The sequence below is a fragment of the Eubalaena glacialis genome, chromosome 5 (genome assembly GCF_028564815.1).
Source record: "Eubalaena glacialis isolate mEubGla1 chromosome 5, mEubGla1.1.hap2.+ XY, whole genome shotgun sequence".
NCBI lineage: Eukaryota > Metazoa > Chordata > Mammalia > Artiodactyla > Balaenidae > Eubalaena > Eubalaena glacialis.
In genome coordinates this window covers 903,890-918,630 of record NC_083720.1, presented here as the reverse complement: position 1 = coordinate 918,630, position 14,741 = coordinate 903,890, and the positions used below count along the sequence as shown (strand labels likewise).

Sequence of the window (14,741 nt, the reverse complement as noted above, 5' to 3'; positions counted from 1 at the left end):
AGAAAACTGAAGGACACGCCTGGGGCTCCCCCGTGAAGTGCAGTGGCCCCACACTCTCTTTCCGCCCATTTCCTCTCAAACAACTTCCCGGGAAATGGACGGTGGGTGGGTTGACAGCAGGATGACGGATGGCCATGGCACATGCAGGCTCCTTGTGCTGGAGGTGCCGGGGGGGAGCGCCCTGGGCTCTGGCGGAGCAGGGGTGGGGTGTGGCGAGGAGGGTAGGGTGTCTGGGGCTCCTCGGGCAGAGGTGGAGCCGGAGGAGGGGTCCACAGAATGGGCGGTGCAGCCCTGGGGGTGGGCCATGGGTGCCAGGGCCCGGGTGAGGGTGCTGTGGAGCAGACCTAGGCCCAGGGCACCCAGGACGTGGAGAGCCAGAGGGGTGTGGTGGACCCCGGGACGCTGGTGGCCAGCGTGGGCACAGTGGGGAGGGGTACAGAGACCTGGGCCCCTGACAGCCTGCCTGGCTTGCATCCTGCCCCCCCCTCCAGCTGGAGGCCCCGGGGCTGGTTCTGCGACCTCAGTCTGTGCCTCGGTTTCCTCATCTGTAAGTGGGCTGTGCCGGCCTGCCCCCGGGGCTACCTGAGCAGTGCCTGGGCAGACGGGCCCCACGGGGCTGCAGCCTCCCCACTCACCGGCTGCCCTGGCTGAAGGGTGTGGGCCAGCCCCGGCTTCCACCTTAAGGTGCGAATAGCCAAGCCCTCCTCTGCCCCCGCGCCCTGGTGACAAATACTAATGTCTAAATCAGCAGCCCGCCCAGCTGGCCCGCACCGCTCATGTTCTTTGCTGAAATGTCACCTGTTCCTATCTAACGATTTGCATAATGCAAAGCTTCTCACTCGTAAAATACAGATTAAGAGGGGAAGGGAGTCATTCTGGAACCAGGGAGCCATTTCAAGGGAAATGGGAGGGAGGCTGGGAGGCCTGCTCTTAACCCCATCCCTGCTGGCTGGGACTCTGCCTGCACCACCACAGCGCCCCCGGTCCCGCCTCGCCTGGCCCGGGCACCCTGTGGCTGCCGGGGTCTGCCGCTGACCGCCAAGAGAGCCGAGCGGGTGAGGACACTGTGCCCTGGGCCGGCCCAAGCTGCCCAAGGCCACCCAGGCTGATGGCCGCGTGCCACCCAGCCCTCCTCACGGCCTGCTGGGGAGGGGGTGTCTTCCATTCTGCCAGGAGCCTGTGGCTTTGGGGGGATGCGTGCACCCACAGGTGGAGGAAGGCGCAGAAGGGGGCCGAGGGGCCGGGGCCTGGGGCTGCTCAGGCAGAGGCTCTGTGGCAGTGGCGACCACCCTGCGCTCTAGTCCTCAGACATTTCACAGGAGTGCCTCGCGCCTGGGGAGGGGCCAGACCCGCCTTGTCAGTGGGGGCTTCTCCAACCCCCAAGTCGGGCTCGGTCTGTGGTCTCAGCCAAGCTGGAGCAACTGCCCCCGGGGGGGATTTGGGCCCCGCTGCCGCCTGGGTGGGGGGCTCGCTCTGCCTGAGTGGGGAGGGTGAGGGGCAGAGCCAGGGCCTGGGCCGGCCGCCAGAAGGGACGCCCGCTTGTCCCTCCAAGGAGAGGAGTGACAGCTGAGGCCTGGCTCAGAGGGCTTCTGAAGAGGGGCAAGCTGGGTTGGGGGGGCTGGCTCAGGCCTCACAGCCAGGAGGGGGCAGCGACCCCTCACCCCACCAGCCACCCCAACACTCTCCGCCCGCCACACCGTGCAGCCGCATCCCTGAGCATCCTCCGCGTCAAGGTCAGCCTCCCCGCCCGCCGCCAGCCCCAGCCCCGGGACACCCCCCCCATCCAGGACCCCCCTCCGCAGGGGAAGGAGCCCCACGTGCTGGCTGGCCCGCCCCGGCATGGGGGTGCTGTGAAGCCAAAGACGGGGGGGGTCGGAGTGAAGGCAGGGCCAGCGGGGGCACAAAGAACAGGGGTCCACAGGGAGAGAGGGGAAGCTGAAGCCGAAGCTGGCTACTGAGTCTGGACCGTGTGCGCGTGGGCACGGGGGTGCTTGGCCGAGGGGGCCTTTGGTGAGCCCGCTGATCAGGGAGGTTACCCTGACTTCACATCACAAGGGAGGGGCTGACTTAACGGGCCTTCCCTTGGCCCAGCAGGGAGGACCAAAGCCCTGGTCCATCCTCCCCAGCCTGGAGCTCCACAGGGAGCCTCGCCACTCTGCCCTGAGCTTCCCAGGCGGCAATCCCCTCTGATCACAGCCTCGGGCAGCTGGACTTACCTGCTCATCTGCCCTCCCACCCATTGACTCACCCATCCTTCCTCTCACCTCTAATCCAGGGGAGTAACTGAGCTGGGCAGCCTCACCTTGGTGCCCCCCCTCACCACCACCATCACCATCACCACCGTCACCGTCACCACTGCCATCACTACCATCAACACCATTAAGTCACCATCACCCTCACCACCACCATCACCATCACCACCGTCACCACCGTCACCATCACCACTGCCATCACTACCATCAACACCATCAAGTCACCATCACCCTCACCACCACCATCACCATCACCACCGTCACCACCGTCACCGTCACCACTGCCATCACTACCATCAATACCATCAAGTCACCATCACCCTCACCACCACCATCACCATCACCACCGTCACCACCGTCACCGTCACCACTGCCATCACCACCATCAACACCATCAAGTCACCATCACCCTCACCACCACCATCACCATCACCACCGTCACCACCGTCACCGTCACCACTGCCATCACCACCATCAACACCATCAAGTCACCATCACCCTCACCACCACCATCACCATCACCACCGTCACCACCGTCACCGTCACCACTGCCATCACCACCATCAAGTCACCATCACCCTCACCACCACCATCACCATCACCACCGTCACCACCGTCACCATCACCACTGCCATCACCACCATCAAGTCACCATCACCCTCACCACCACCATCACCATCACCACCGTCACCACCGTCACCATCACCACTGCCATCACCACCATCAACACCATCAAGTCACCATCACCCTCACCACCACCATCACCATCACCACCGTCACACCATCACCGTCACCACTGCCATCACCACCATCAACACCATCAAGTCACCATCACCCTCACCACCACCATCACCATCACCACCGTCACACCGTCACCGTCACCACTGCCATCACCACCATCAACACCATCAAGTCACCATCACCCTCACCACCACCATCACCATCACCACTGTCACCACCGTCACCGTCACCACTGCCATCACCACCATCAACACCATCAAGTCACCATCACCCTCACCACCACCATCACCATCACCACCGTCACACCGTCACCGTCACCACTGCCATCACCACCATCAACACCATCAAGTCACCATCACCCTCACCACCACCATCACCATCACCACCGTCACACCGTCACCGTCACCACTGCCATCACCACCATCAACACCATCAAGTCACCATCACCCTCACCACCACCATCACCATCACCACCGTCACACCGTCACCGTCACCACTGCCATCACCACCATCAACACCATCAAGTCACCATCACCCTCACCACCACCATCACCATCACCACCGTCACACCGTCACCGTCACCACTGCCATCACCACCATCAACACCATCAAGTCACCATCACCCTCACCACCACCATCACCATCACCACCGTCACCACCGTCACCGTCACCACTGCCATCACCACCATCAACACCATCAAGTCACCATCACCCTCACCACCACCATCACCATCACCACCGTCACCACCGTCACCGTCACCACTGCCATCACCACCATCAACACCATCAAGTCACCATCACCCTCACCACCACCATCACCATCACCACCGTCACACCGTCACCGTCACCACTGCCATCACCACCATCAACACCATCAAGTCACCATCACCCTCACCACCACCATCACCATCACCACCGTCACACCGTCACCGTCACCACTGCCATCACCACCATCAACACCATCATCAAGTCACCATTACCATCACCATCAGCACCACTAGCGCCAGCAGCTCTAACGCTTACTTAGCTTCACTCTGTGCTGTGTGTGGCACTTGGTGCTTTTATATCATCTTATGTAATCCTCACAGCCAGAGTTTTGTGTTTTCACCACCCTCTTTCTACAGTCAGGGAAACCAAGGCAAAAAGGGTTTGCTGGGCTTTGGACTTAACATCTCCCTGTGTGGAGGAGAAGGCGCGTACATGAAATCTGGGAGCTGAGCCCCTGCAGTGAGCTCATCCTGATGCTCTAGTCGAACTGTCCCTACTCCTGCCCCTTGCCTGGGGGTGCAGTCAGATAGACTCAGTGGACCCAGCACCAGTGGGGTAACCCGTCTTCTCTCAACCTCTGGGGGAAATTCAAGGTGCCACGCTGTCTCCAGCTGGCCACAGGACAGGCGGCACCTATATCTGCTGCCCAGACCAGCGTTTGCCTTCGTAGATGCCCCTCCTCTGCAGATGCCCCTCCTCTGCAGATACCCCTCCTCTGCAGATACCCCTCCTCTGCAGGTGCCCCTCCTCTGCAGATACCCCTCCTCTGCAGGTGCCCCTCCTCTGAGGTGCCCCTCCTCTGCAGATGCCCCTCCTCTGCAGATACCCCTCCTCTGCAGATGCCCCTCCTCTGCAGGTGCCCCTCCTCTGCAGATACCCCTCCTCTGCAGATGCCCCTCCTCTGCAGGTGCCCCTCCTCTGCAGATACCCCTCCTCTGCAGGTGCCCCTCCTCTGCAGGTGCCCCTCCTCTGCAGATGCCCCTCCTCTGCAGATGCCCCTCCTCTGAGGTGCCCCTCCTCTGCAGATACCCCTCCTCTGCAGGTGCCCCTCCTCTGCAGATGCCCCTCCTCTGCAGGTGCCCCTCCTCTGCAGGTGCCCCTCCTCTGCAGATACCCCTCCTCTGCAGATACCCCTCCTCTGCAGGTGCCCCTCCTCTGCAGATACCCCTCCTCTGCAGGTGCCCCTCCTCTGCAGGTGCCCCTCCTCTGCAGATGCCCCTCCTCTGAGGTGCCCCTCCTCTGCAGATACCCCTCCTCTGCAGGTGCCCCTCCTCTGCAGATACCCCTCCTCTGCAGATGCCCCTCCTCTGAGGTGCCCCTCCTCTGCAGATACCCCTCCTCTGCAGGTGCCCCTCCTCTGCAGGTGCCCCTCCTCTGCAGATACCCCTCCTCTGCAGATACCCCTCCTCTGCAGATGCCCCTCCTCTGAGGTGCCCCTCCTCTGCAGATACCCCTCCTCTGCAGATACCCCTCCTCTGCAGGTGCCCCTCCTCTGAGGTGCCCCTCCTCTGCAGATACCCCTCCTCTGCAGGTGCCCCTCCTCTGCAGGTGCCCCTCCTCTGCAGGTGCCCCTCCTCTGAGGTGCCCCTCCTCTGCAGATACCCCTCCTCTGCAGGTGCCCCTCCTCTGCAGGTGCCCCTCCTCTGCAGGTGCCCCTCCTCTGAGGTGCCCCTCCTCTGCAGATACCCCTCCTCTGCAGATGCCCCTCCTCTGCAGATGCCCCTCCTCTGCAGATACCCCTCCTCTGCAGATGCCCCTCCTCTGCAGATGCCCCTCCTCTGCAGATACCCCTCCTCTGTAGGTGCCCCTCCTCTGAGGTGCCCCTCCTCTGCAGATACCCCTCCTCTGCAGGTGCCCCTCCTCTGCAGATACCCCTCCTCTGCAGATACCCCTCCTCTGCAGGTGCCCCTCCTCTGCAGATACCCCTCCTCTGCAGGTGCCCCTCCTCTGCAGATGCCCCTCCTCTGCAGATGCCCCTCCTCTGCAGGTGCCCCTCCTCTGAGGTGCCCCTCCTCTGCAGATACCCCTCCTCTGCAGGTGCCCCTCCTCTGCAGATGCCCCTCCTCTGCAGATGCCCCTCCTCTGCAGATACCCCTCCTCTGCAGGTGCCCCACCTCTGCAGATACCCCTCCTCTGCAGATGCCCCTCCTCTGCAGATGCCCCTCCTCTGCAGATACCCCTCCTCTGCAGGTGCCCCTCCTCTGCAGGTGCCCCTCCTCTGAGGTGCCCCTCCTCTGCAGGTGCCCCTCCTCTGCAGATACCCCTCCTCTGCAGGTGCCCCTCCTCTGCAGGTGCCCCTCCTCTGCAGATACCCCTCCTCTGCAGGTGCCCCTCCTCTGCAGGTGCCCCTCCTCTGCAGATACCCCTCCTCTGCAGGTGCCCCTCCTCTGAGGTGCCCCTCCTCTGCAGATACCCCTCCTCTGCAGGTGCCCCTCCTCTGCAGATGCCCCTCCTCTGAGGTGCCCCTCCTCTGCAGATACCCCTCCTCTGCAGGTGCCCCTCCTCTGCAGATGCCCCTCCTCTGCAGGTGCCCCTCCTCTGCAGATGCCCCTCCTCTGAGGTGCCCCTCCTCTGCAGATACCCCTCCTCTGCAGATACCCCTCCTCTGCAGGTGCCCCTCCTCTGAGGTGCCCCTCCTCTGCAGATACCCCTCCTCTGCAGGTGCCCCTCCTCTGCAGGTGCCCCTCCTCTGCAGGTGCCCCTCCTCTGAGGTGCCCCTCCTCTGCAGATACCCCTCCTCTGCAGGTGCCCCTCCTCTGCAGGTGCCCCTCCTCTGCAGATACCCCTCCTCTGCAGGTGCCCCTCCTCTGAGGTGCCCCTCCTCTGCAGATACCCCTCCTCTGCAGATGCCCCTCCTCTGCAGATGCCCCTCCTCTGCAGATGCCCCTCCTCTGCAGATGCCCCTCCTCTGCAGATACCCCTCCTCTGCAGGTGCCCCTCCTCTGAGGTGCCCCTCCTCTGCAGATACCCCTCCTCTGCAGGTGCCCCTCCTCTGCAGGTGCCCCTCCTCTGCAGATACCCCTCCTCTGCAGGTGCCCCTCCTCTGCAGATACCCCTCCTCTGCAGATACCCCTCCTCTGCAGGTGCCCCTCCTCTGAGGTGCCCCTCCTCTGCAGATACCCCTCCTCTGCAGGTGCCCCTCCTCTGCAGATGCCCCTCCTCTGCAGGTGCCCCTCCTCTGCAGATACCCCTCCTCTGCAGATGCCCCTCCTCTGCAGATGCCCCTCCTCTGCAGATGCCCCTCCTCTGCAGGTGCCCCTCCTCTGAGGTGCCCCTCCTCTGCAGATACCCCTCCTCTGCAGGTGCCCCTCCTCTGCAGGTGCCCCTCCTCTGAGGTGCCCCTCCTCTGCAGCTACTTTTTCTCTGTAGGTGCCCCTCTCTGCAGGTGAGCCTCCTTTTCTCTCCCCCCCTGGGGGCCGAGGGGTCACTTCTCTGCATCTGAAGCCCTTCCCAGCACTGTGGGACAGGCTCTCGGTTGCCCCTGGCGCACCCCCCAGTGGCGAGCTGATGGGAGTCGGTGCACGTGATTTGCTTGCACTTCTCTGGATGCAGAAAGCTCAGCTCTGCCTGCCCCACCTGATCCTCCCATGGATAACACTCAGGGCTTCCGACCCCTGGGGAGTACTCTGGGGCCAAAATCTAGCCCTGCCCAGGCCTGTGGACAATCCGATGGTGGTCTCGGCCGTCACAGTGGACACCCAGAACAGTATTCCCACACCGGGATTTTGGTCAATGTCTGGCCAGTGGGTCATTAGGTGAGTCACAGCTAATCCAGTGACCAGGTGCTGACTGGTGGCCGAGAGGCCATTCGGGTTCCCTGTAGGGCCTCCAGCCCACAACGCCAGGAGCCCAAGTCCAGGGCTGGGACCCTCACTCACACAGAGGCATCTGCCCCTCCGCTCCTGACACAGATGACAGTGTGCAGAAGCCCCACCTGAGTGGCCGTGGTCCCACCTGGTGTTAATACAGTTGTTTCTGAGCAACTGAGCAGTGAGCTGCCAGCTCTCAGAGACCCCAAGGGACAGGACTTCCAGCTGCCCACCCTTGCCTGGGGCTGCGCAGTCAGGGAAGAAAGGATGTTCTGAGGGGTCCAACCTGCACCTGGGCAGACACGGGGGCCCAGAGCGCAGCCAAGGATGGCTCCCATGAGGGACCTGGCAAGTGAGACCTTGAGGAGGGCCTGGCCCCTCACTTGGCCCCTGACTCTGGCCCAGCTAGTGGTGGGGAGGGGCCAGGACTGCAGGAGGGTGTTGAGCGGGGGTCAGGAGGGGTCTCCATCTGTAGGGAGGCTGGCTGGCTGAGGGGCAGGGGGAGAGCCTCTGAGGGGCCCAGGTCCAGCCCCGCTGGCTGCATCTCAGGCTCTGTGTGTCCCATCCTGCCCTCTGGCCTTCCCAGGCCACTGACCCCACAGGGTCCCCCTCCTGGTTCCATCATCACCCCCCCCCCCCAGCATCCCATCAGCACAGATGGGCTGGTCCTTCTCCGTCTTCAAAAGCCTTGCCTTGTCCCGCCTGCCGCCCATCCCTCCACCTCCCACTCCTGCCCTCTGACCCCCTCCAGGCCCCTGAGGACCACGGTACTGTCCCTCCCTGGGCAGCTGAATGAGTCTGGGGCTGTCTCCTGGGACCCCAGCTCAATTCACCCCAAGTTCAGGGCCTGGATGTGCCCAGGGCAGGAGAGCTGGGAATGGGCAGAGCTGAGGCAGAGGCTCCAAGGATTTGTGTGGCCTCCCCGCCACATGGCCACATCGCTTGGTCAGTCTCAAGTGCTCTCCCGCTGGGTGAGAGGGGAGGGGCGGGGCCAGCCCGGAGGGCGGCCGGGAGGAGGTGGCTGGGCCCGGCGGTGCGCTGGACGGCAATTCCTCGCAGCTGCTGATAAAGCCGGATAATGGCATTTCTCTAATGAGAAAAGCCCGGCTGATTATGACAAATCGCCAGGAGCAGCGGGCTAAGCGGCGACACGCGCGCCACTAGCCGCCAGGAGGGGCCGGGCGGGCTGGGCCGGCCCCGCCCGCCCCAGCCTTGGCTTCCGGAGGTGGGGAGGGGCGCCCCAAACCCCTCCCTGCCCGAGTGGGCTTGGGTGGGGGAGGGGTGGTGCGGGAGGGGCTGAGGGGAGGAGCGATGGGGCCCCGGAGGCGCGGGGGGAGGGGGCGCCCCCAGCCCCCCGCCCCCAGCCCCCAGCCCCCGACTCCACCCCCGTCCCGCCCCCCAGCTCCAGCTCCTTACACCCTCGCCCCAGCCCCCCGCCCCCAGCCCCCCACTCCACCCCCGTCCCGCCCCCGTCCCGCCCCCGTCCCGCCCCCCAGCTCCAGCTCCTTACGCCCTCGCCCCCAGCCCCCCAGCCCCAGCATCCTCACCCGGTGCCCCCCTCTGCTGCTCTGCTTCCTTCTCGTGTGTGCGCGCGCCCGCGTGTGTGCGCGCGTGCGTGTGTGTGTCTCTCCCAGGGTGGGGTGGGGGCACCGTGGGGTGACTGCAACCGCTGCCACGCCAGGCCCAGGGGCTTCCCGGGCTTTTCCGGGCTTTTCTAGGCAGAAGGAACAGCAGGATGGCGGGGCTCAGCCTGAGGCTGGGGGTGCAGAGCCAGGGGCAGAGAGCGAGGGCAGCCCAGGTCTGCAGGGAGGACAGGCCTACAGTCTGGGGAGCCTGCAGGGCCGTGCTTGGGGCGCGGGGGCAGTGGCGGGGGGGCCAGGAGAGCTGGCTCTGTCCCTTGGCTTTCATTGCCTCCCCCAGAGGGTGTCTGGCTGGGGACACACTCACAGCCCTGAGTCTGGGGCCCTGGCCGCCCTCATCTCTGTCGGGCGGCCACTCCTCAGCTTGGGGGTGGGGTGGTGTCAGGGCAGGACATGCAGCAACCAGCACGGCCATCCCTCTGCAGCTTTTCATATGAAACCTTCCAGCTGGAGCAGACTGCCTTCCATCCGTCCATCCGCCCCCCTGTATTGAGCCTCTACTCGGCAGCGGACTCTGTCGAAGAACTGGGCAACCTCGACTTCCAGCAGCTTCACCCACCCGCCCACTCACAGGCGGTCTCCCTGGCCAGCTGCCCCCTCCCTCTGCCCTGTCCCTCCCTCCGGCGTCTCACCTGGTTCGCAGCCCCTCACAGTGTCCTGACCCTGGGCTGTTGGACCCAGGGACACGCCTTGCTGTGTTCAGCAACAGCTCCGCCCCCCAATGCTCCCTTTCCAGACACCCCTTGGTCCAGCTTCCAGAACCTTCTCTCCTGGTTCCCTCCCTCCCTCTGGGCTTCTCTGGGCTCTGCCTGCCCCTGGACGCTTTCCCAGGGCCGGACCCCACCCCACCTGGGCAGGCCAGGCTTTCCTGCAGCTCCGGCCTGTGGGCAGCAGGGATTTGGGGAGACATGAGGCGTTATTTAAAGGGGTGGGGGGTCCGGGGCAGCTCTGTGAGAGGCGCGGGGAGAGGTAAGAAGGCGTAATGGGATTTTCCATGTGGAACGACTGTCTTATCTGGGCCGAGCGTGTCATCCATTACTGCTAATTACGCCGGGCACGGCCGCGCCTCGAGCCCCAGCCGCTCGGGCCGGGCGGGCGGCTCTGTCCTCATTGTCCTCTCCAGGGCCGCCCCTCTCGGCCAGCAGGGAAGGGCCCGGGGTCTCCCTATCGTCCCGGAGCAGCAGCCAAATGTCGTGGGCGCCCTCGTGATAGATGAAGCATGGAAATTAGTTCCAGAGTTTAACTGATACCCGCAGAGCACGGCTACATTTGGTTATGGCAGCCCTAATTGATGAGCTCATTAAGTCCATTATTAGAGAAATTGATTTCAAATAGGCACTTAGAGCGGGGGCAGGAGGCAGGTGGGCGGGGGCAGGAAGGCAGAGGGAGTCGCAAAATACATAATGAGGCAAGTAATTTTATAGGTTTGTTTAATGAAAAGCCTCAACAGCGTACTCGTGGCCGTGTGGGTTTTAAACACTCATTTTATGTACTAATAAAGCTCCTGGTGGTGGGACCCATTCCCAGCCAGGCCCACCGTCCTCCGCGGCCGCCCCTAATTAATTAATTAACCCCGGTGAGGCAATCAATGAGTCAGTCACGCAGAATCGACACTCGGCTGCCCCGCTTGGCGCGGGGAGGCCCGGGGGGGCTCAGCGTCTGACCTCGGGCAGCTCGGCCCCGAGCCCTGCCCAGCCCAGAGCCCCGGCCCTGGGACAGACGTAGCCCGATGGCGGCTGGGAGGACCCGAGGTCACCCCTGGCTCGGTGACTACAGCACAGTCCCTCCAATCCGCACCCCGAGGGCAGCCCGAGTGGCCTTAACCTGACTTGACTACGTCCTCCAGGGGGTGGGGGACCCTCCGGGTTCTGCCTGGTTCAGGCGGCTCATCCTGGGTTGTGCTTGGGATCCTGACCCCGCTGTCCACCCCTGCCTCTCCCCCAGACCCCCATGCACACAAATGGATACAGACACAGGGACACATGCAGACACACAGACACGTGCGGACACACACGATAGTCAATACTGACACGGTCACAAGGTTACAGGAATCCCACAGGCAGACCACACAGACACACACGTGGCTACACAGATATGTACACGTACAGACAGAGGGATTGACGTGGACGTATGTAGAATCCCACACTCAGATGCCCATGCAAACACACGCGTGGACACACGTGGACACACGTGGACACCCACTGACACACAGGAGCACACTCATGACATTCCTTTCTGACGCACCCTTGGGCCTCTCCTGAGACCCCACGCCACCTGTGGCCATTTCTCTTGTCCCTTCGTCCGTCCCCTCCTAGGTTCAGACCACGCAGCTCCGTCCTTGGGCCTCTTCCTGCCCTGATCCCGTCCCGTCTGATTCCCAGGCCACAGGTGCGGACAACCCCAGTTAGTCCTCCAGCTGCCTGGTCCTGGGTCCCAGGCCGGTGAGTCCAGCGGCCCGTCCATGTCTCCACCTGGGTGTCCTGGGCTGAAACCGACTCCGCGGCCTGCCCCCAGCACCGCCCCTCAGTCAGCCCATTGGCCGCCCGGCCCTCCAGGGCGCACGGTGTGGGGGCTGCCCTGGGCCAGCACCTGTCCGCCTCCAAGGCTGCAGCAGCCCGTTCCCCAGCCCTCGGCCTCCCCGAGTCCACCTCCCGTCCTCTGCGGGGAGTAGAACCCCACATGGCCTGGGCCCGGGGCCTCTCTGACCACGTGGTCCGCGCTCAGTCCTCTCCAGCCATGCCGGGGCCTGCCGTGCCCCAGCCCCTGCTCAAGGCCTCTGCTCCTGCTGTCCCCCGTGCCTGGGACCACACGCCCCTCACTTCCTCCCCTTGTGTCATGGCAGTTCCTCCTCCACCCGCTTTCCTTTCTCCGGGGCTCACCTTTGCCTGGGGTGGGGTGAGCGTCTCGTGGTGTCTGTGTCCATCCCGCCAGCGTGTAGCCCCCCAAGGAGGGCACGTTTGTTGGTTTTTCTTTCTGTCGATTCAGCGGCATTCCCAGAATAGTGCCTGGCACCTGGGGGTCTGGGGGGCTCAGCGAGGTCCAGCGAGTGAGCCGGGATGTGAGATTATTCAGTCTATACGGCGGGGCCTGCGGTGGGATCTACCCGGAAGGGTCTACAACGTGGGTCAGGAAATACTGCCTGTGAGAGACAGCAACAAGTTAATGTTTGTTATGTCAATAAGATCATTAAAACAGGGACTTCCTTGGTGGCGCAGTGGTTAAGAATCCACCTGCCAATGCAGGGGACACGGGTTCGAGCCCTGGTCCGGGAAGATCCCTCATGCCGCGGAGCAGCTAAGCCCGTGCACCACAGCTACTGAGCCTGTGCTCTAGAGCCCGCGAGCCACAACTACTGAGCCCACGTGCCACAACTAGTGAAGCCCACGCACTTAGAGCCCGTGATCCGCAACAAGAGAATACACTGCAATGAGAAACCCGCGCACCACAATGAAGAGTAGCCCCCGCTTGCCACAACTAGAGAAAACCCGCACGCAGCAACAAAGACCCAACGCAGCCAAAAATAAAAATAAATTTAAAAAAAAATGTTAAAAAAGGATCATTAAAATAGCCCCGAGCTGGTTTGGGAGCTGGTTTGGGAGGAGGGGCAGGGAGATGGAAGTGGGAGTTCTTGGCATGGGAACAGGGCACTGATGTGTGATGTTGAAAACGTATAACTGAAGAAAAAACAGATCAGGCATGGTTTCAATGGAGGGACTGCGGCTGGGAGAAGTGGCTCCACGGGGGTTGGAAGACTTGAAGCCCGAGGTGGTAGGAAGCCACCCGTCCTGCGTCCGGAGGGCAAGGCAAGGGGGACCGGCTGGGCGGGGGCCTGTCCTGCGGGGGGCTCTGCCCGCCCTGCCCGCGAGCCTCGGCAGGGCGTCTCGGCGGCCACACCCACGTGGAGCCACGGCTGCCCGGAGCTGACAGCGAGCGGCGCGTGCCTGGCACTGACCCCCGCGTCCCCCATCCCCGCGTTTGACTTCCACGTCACAAAACCTCATGTCACTGCCCAGTGGGAGGAACTTCCCCCGCGCGTCCAAGTCAGGGGCCCGCCCCACCCCAGGCAGGATTAAAACCATGCGAAGACTATTGTGATAAAACAAGTCAGCCAGTTAAAGAAGACAGCATTGCTCGTGTTGGTGCTGGCCGTACGGTGGGTCACTCTCAGGTCTGCAGGCCGTCGCTGAACCTGTGACTGCTGGTGGCCTCTGCAGGGACGTCGGGGCCCAACTGCAGGTGGCAGCCCCTCCCACCCCCGGCTGTTCTGAGCCCGGCGTGGGAGGTGGCGTTGGGGGATTGGGCATCTTCAGGCCCTCAGAGCTCCTGGGGAAGAGCCCTTCTCGGCCCCTCTGCCCACCGCCACCCAGACCAGCGGATACGGAGCCACCGGAGCGGTCCTGCCCATCCGGCTGCCGGCCCTCCCGGAGGGACGCTGAGAGCTGGGGGCCCCAGACTGAGTGACCGTCCTCATCTCAGGCCTCCTGGCCTCGACAGTCTGATTGGAGAAAGACCATTAAACCTCCTCTTTGTAAAACACACCCTCTGAGTTTCCCTTGGTTTTGTGGGTCCTCAGAGCCCGTTCATATCAGTTTGTGGGGTGCAGACATAGCCTGTAATTCCAGCGCTGGCCTGAGGCAGCGACAAGAATGAGCAAAGGGGTGAAGGCTGCCCGGGGCCTCAGGGCCAGCCACTCGCAGGTGGCAGGCCGCCCTCTGAGGCCTCCCCTCCCGGGACCAGCGTGGAGACGAGACAGATGACAGAAAAGCGATTTACAATTTGGCCTGTTCTATTTCCAATTAAAGCACAGACACTAGTTAATACGCGGGGCTGGGAATCTCAGGCAGAGATAATGTGCAGATAGGTCCATAAAACTCCGCCAGGAACAAATAATTTTGCACAAATTTGCAAACAGCACGGTTTTTGTAAATAACCATAATCTTTCTACCAGCCATGCTGCCGATTATGCATTTTTTCCTTCATGATACTGTAATGACGACCTAATTTACCTATTGTTGCCGGGCCTTAGGTGCAGCCAACATGATTGTCCAATTTAGTCCAAAATCCATTCCGATGGCGTTAATTCATATTGACCAAGTGTTTACAAATTGAGCTTTTTCCCCTTTTATGCCTGATGGTGAACTTGCAAACAAGCGTGCCCGCGCATGTCCAGCTGACTCGGCACCAGGCCTGCCCGCCCTGAGCCCCCTTGTCGGGCCTGTGTGGGATGGGGTGCCAGGCCAGGGAACTGCGGGGCGGTCTGGGGAGGGATGGAGAGGAGGGTCCTGCTCTCGGGAGACAGCAAGGCCAGGCCGGGCCAACTGAACAGGAGTCTGATGGGTGGGGTTGGGGGGGAGAAGGAGGGGGAGGGATAAAGGGGGAGGGAGACCACCATCACCATCCAGAGGGCTCAGTCTGCTCTTCTGTAAGATGGGCCCCCCCACCCCCCAAGCCCCCTGCTCCAGGGTCTCGGTGAGGATGAAAAGGCGTCGTCCCAGGGAGGTCACCCTCCCCACCGAACTGCCCTTGTGCAA

General features: G+C 62.8%; 1 protein-coding gene across 1 annotated transcript; it reads left to right on the top strand.

The window, feature by feature from the left end:
* Window positions 1–7,430: 7,430 nt before the first annotated feature.
* LOC133092500 (proline-rich protein 36-like) lies at window positions 7,431–13,671 on the top strand. The gene is made up of 9 exons (XM_061191800.1): window positions 7,431–7,516; window positions 8,322–8,515; window positions 8,973–9,120; window positions 9,289–9,580; window positions 9,658–9,845; window positions 11,592–11,651; window positions 11,766–12,105; window positions 13,086–13,222; window positions 13,425–13,671. Exons 1-9 carry the CDS (start codon window positions 7,431–7,433, stop codon window positions 13,669–13,671), a joined length of 1,692 nt encoding a protein of 563 aa, XP_061047783.1.
* Window positions 13,672–14,741: the final 1,070 nt, after the last annotated feature.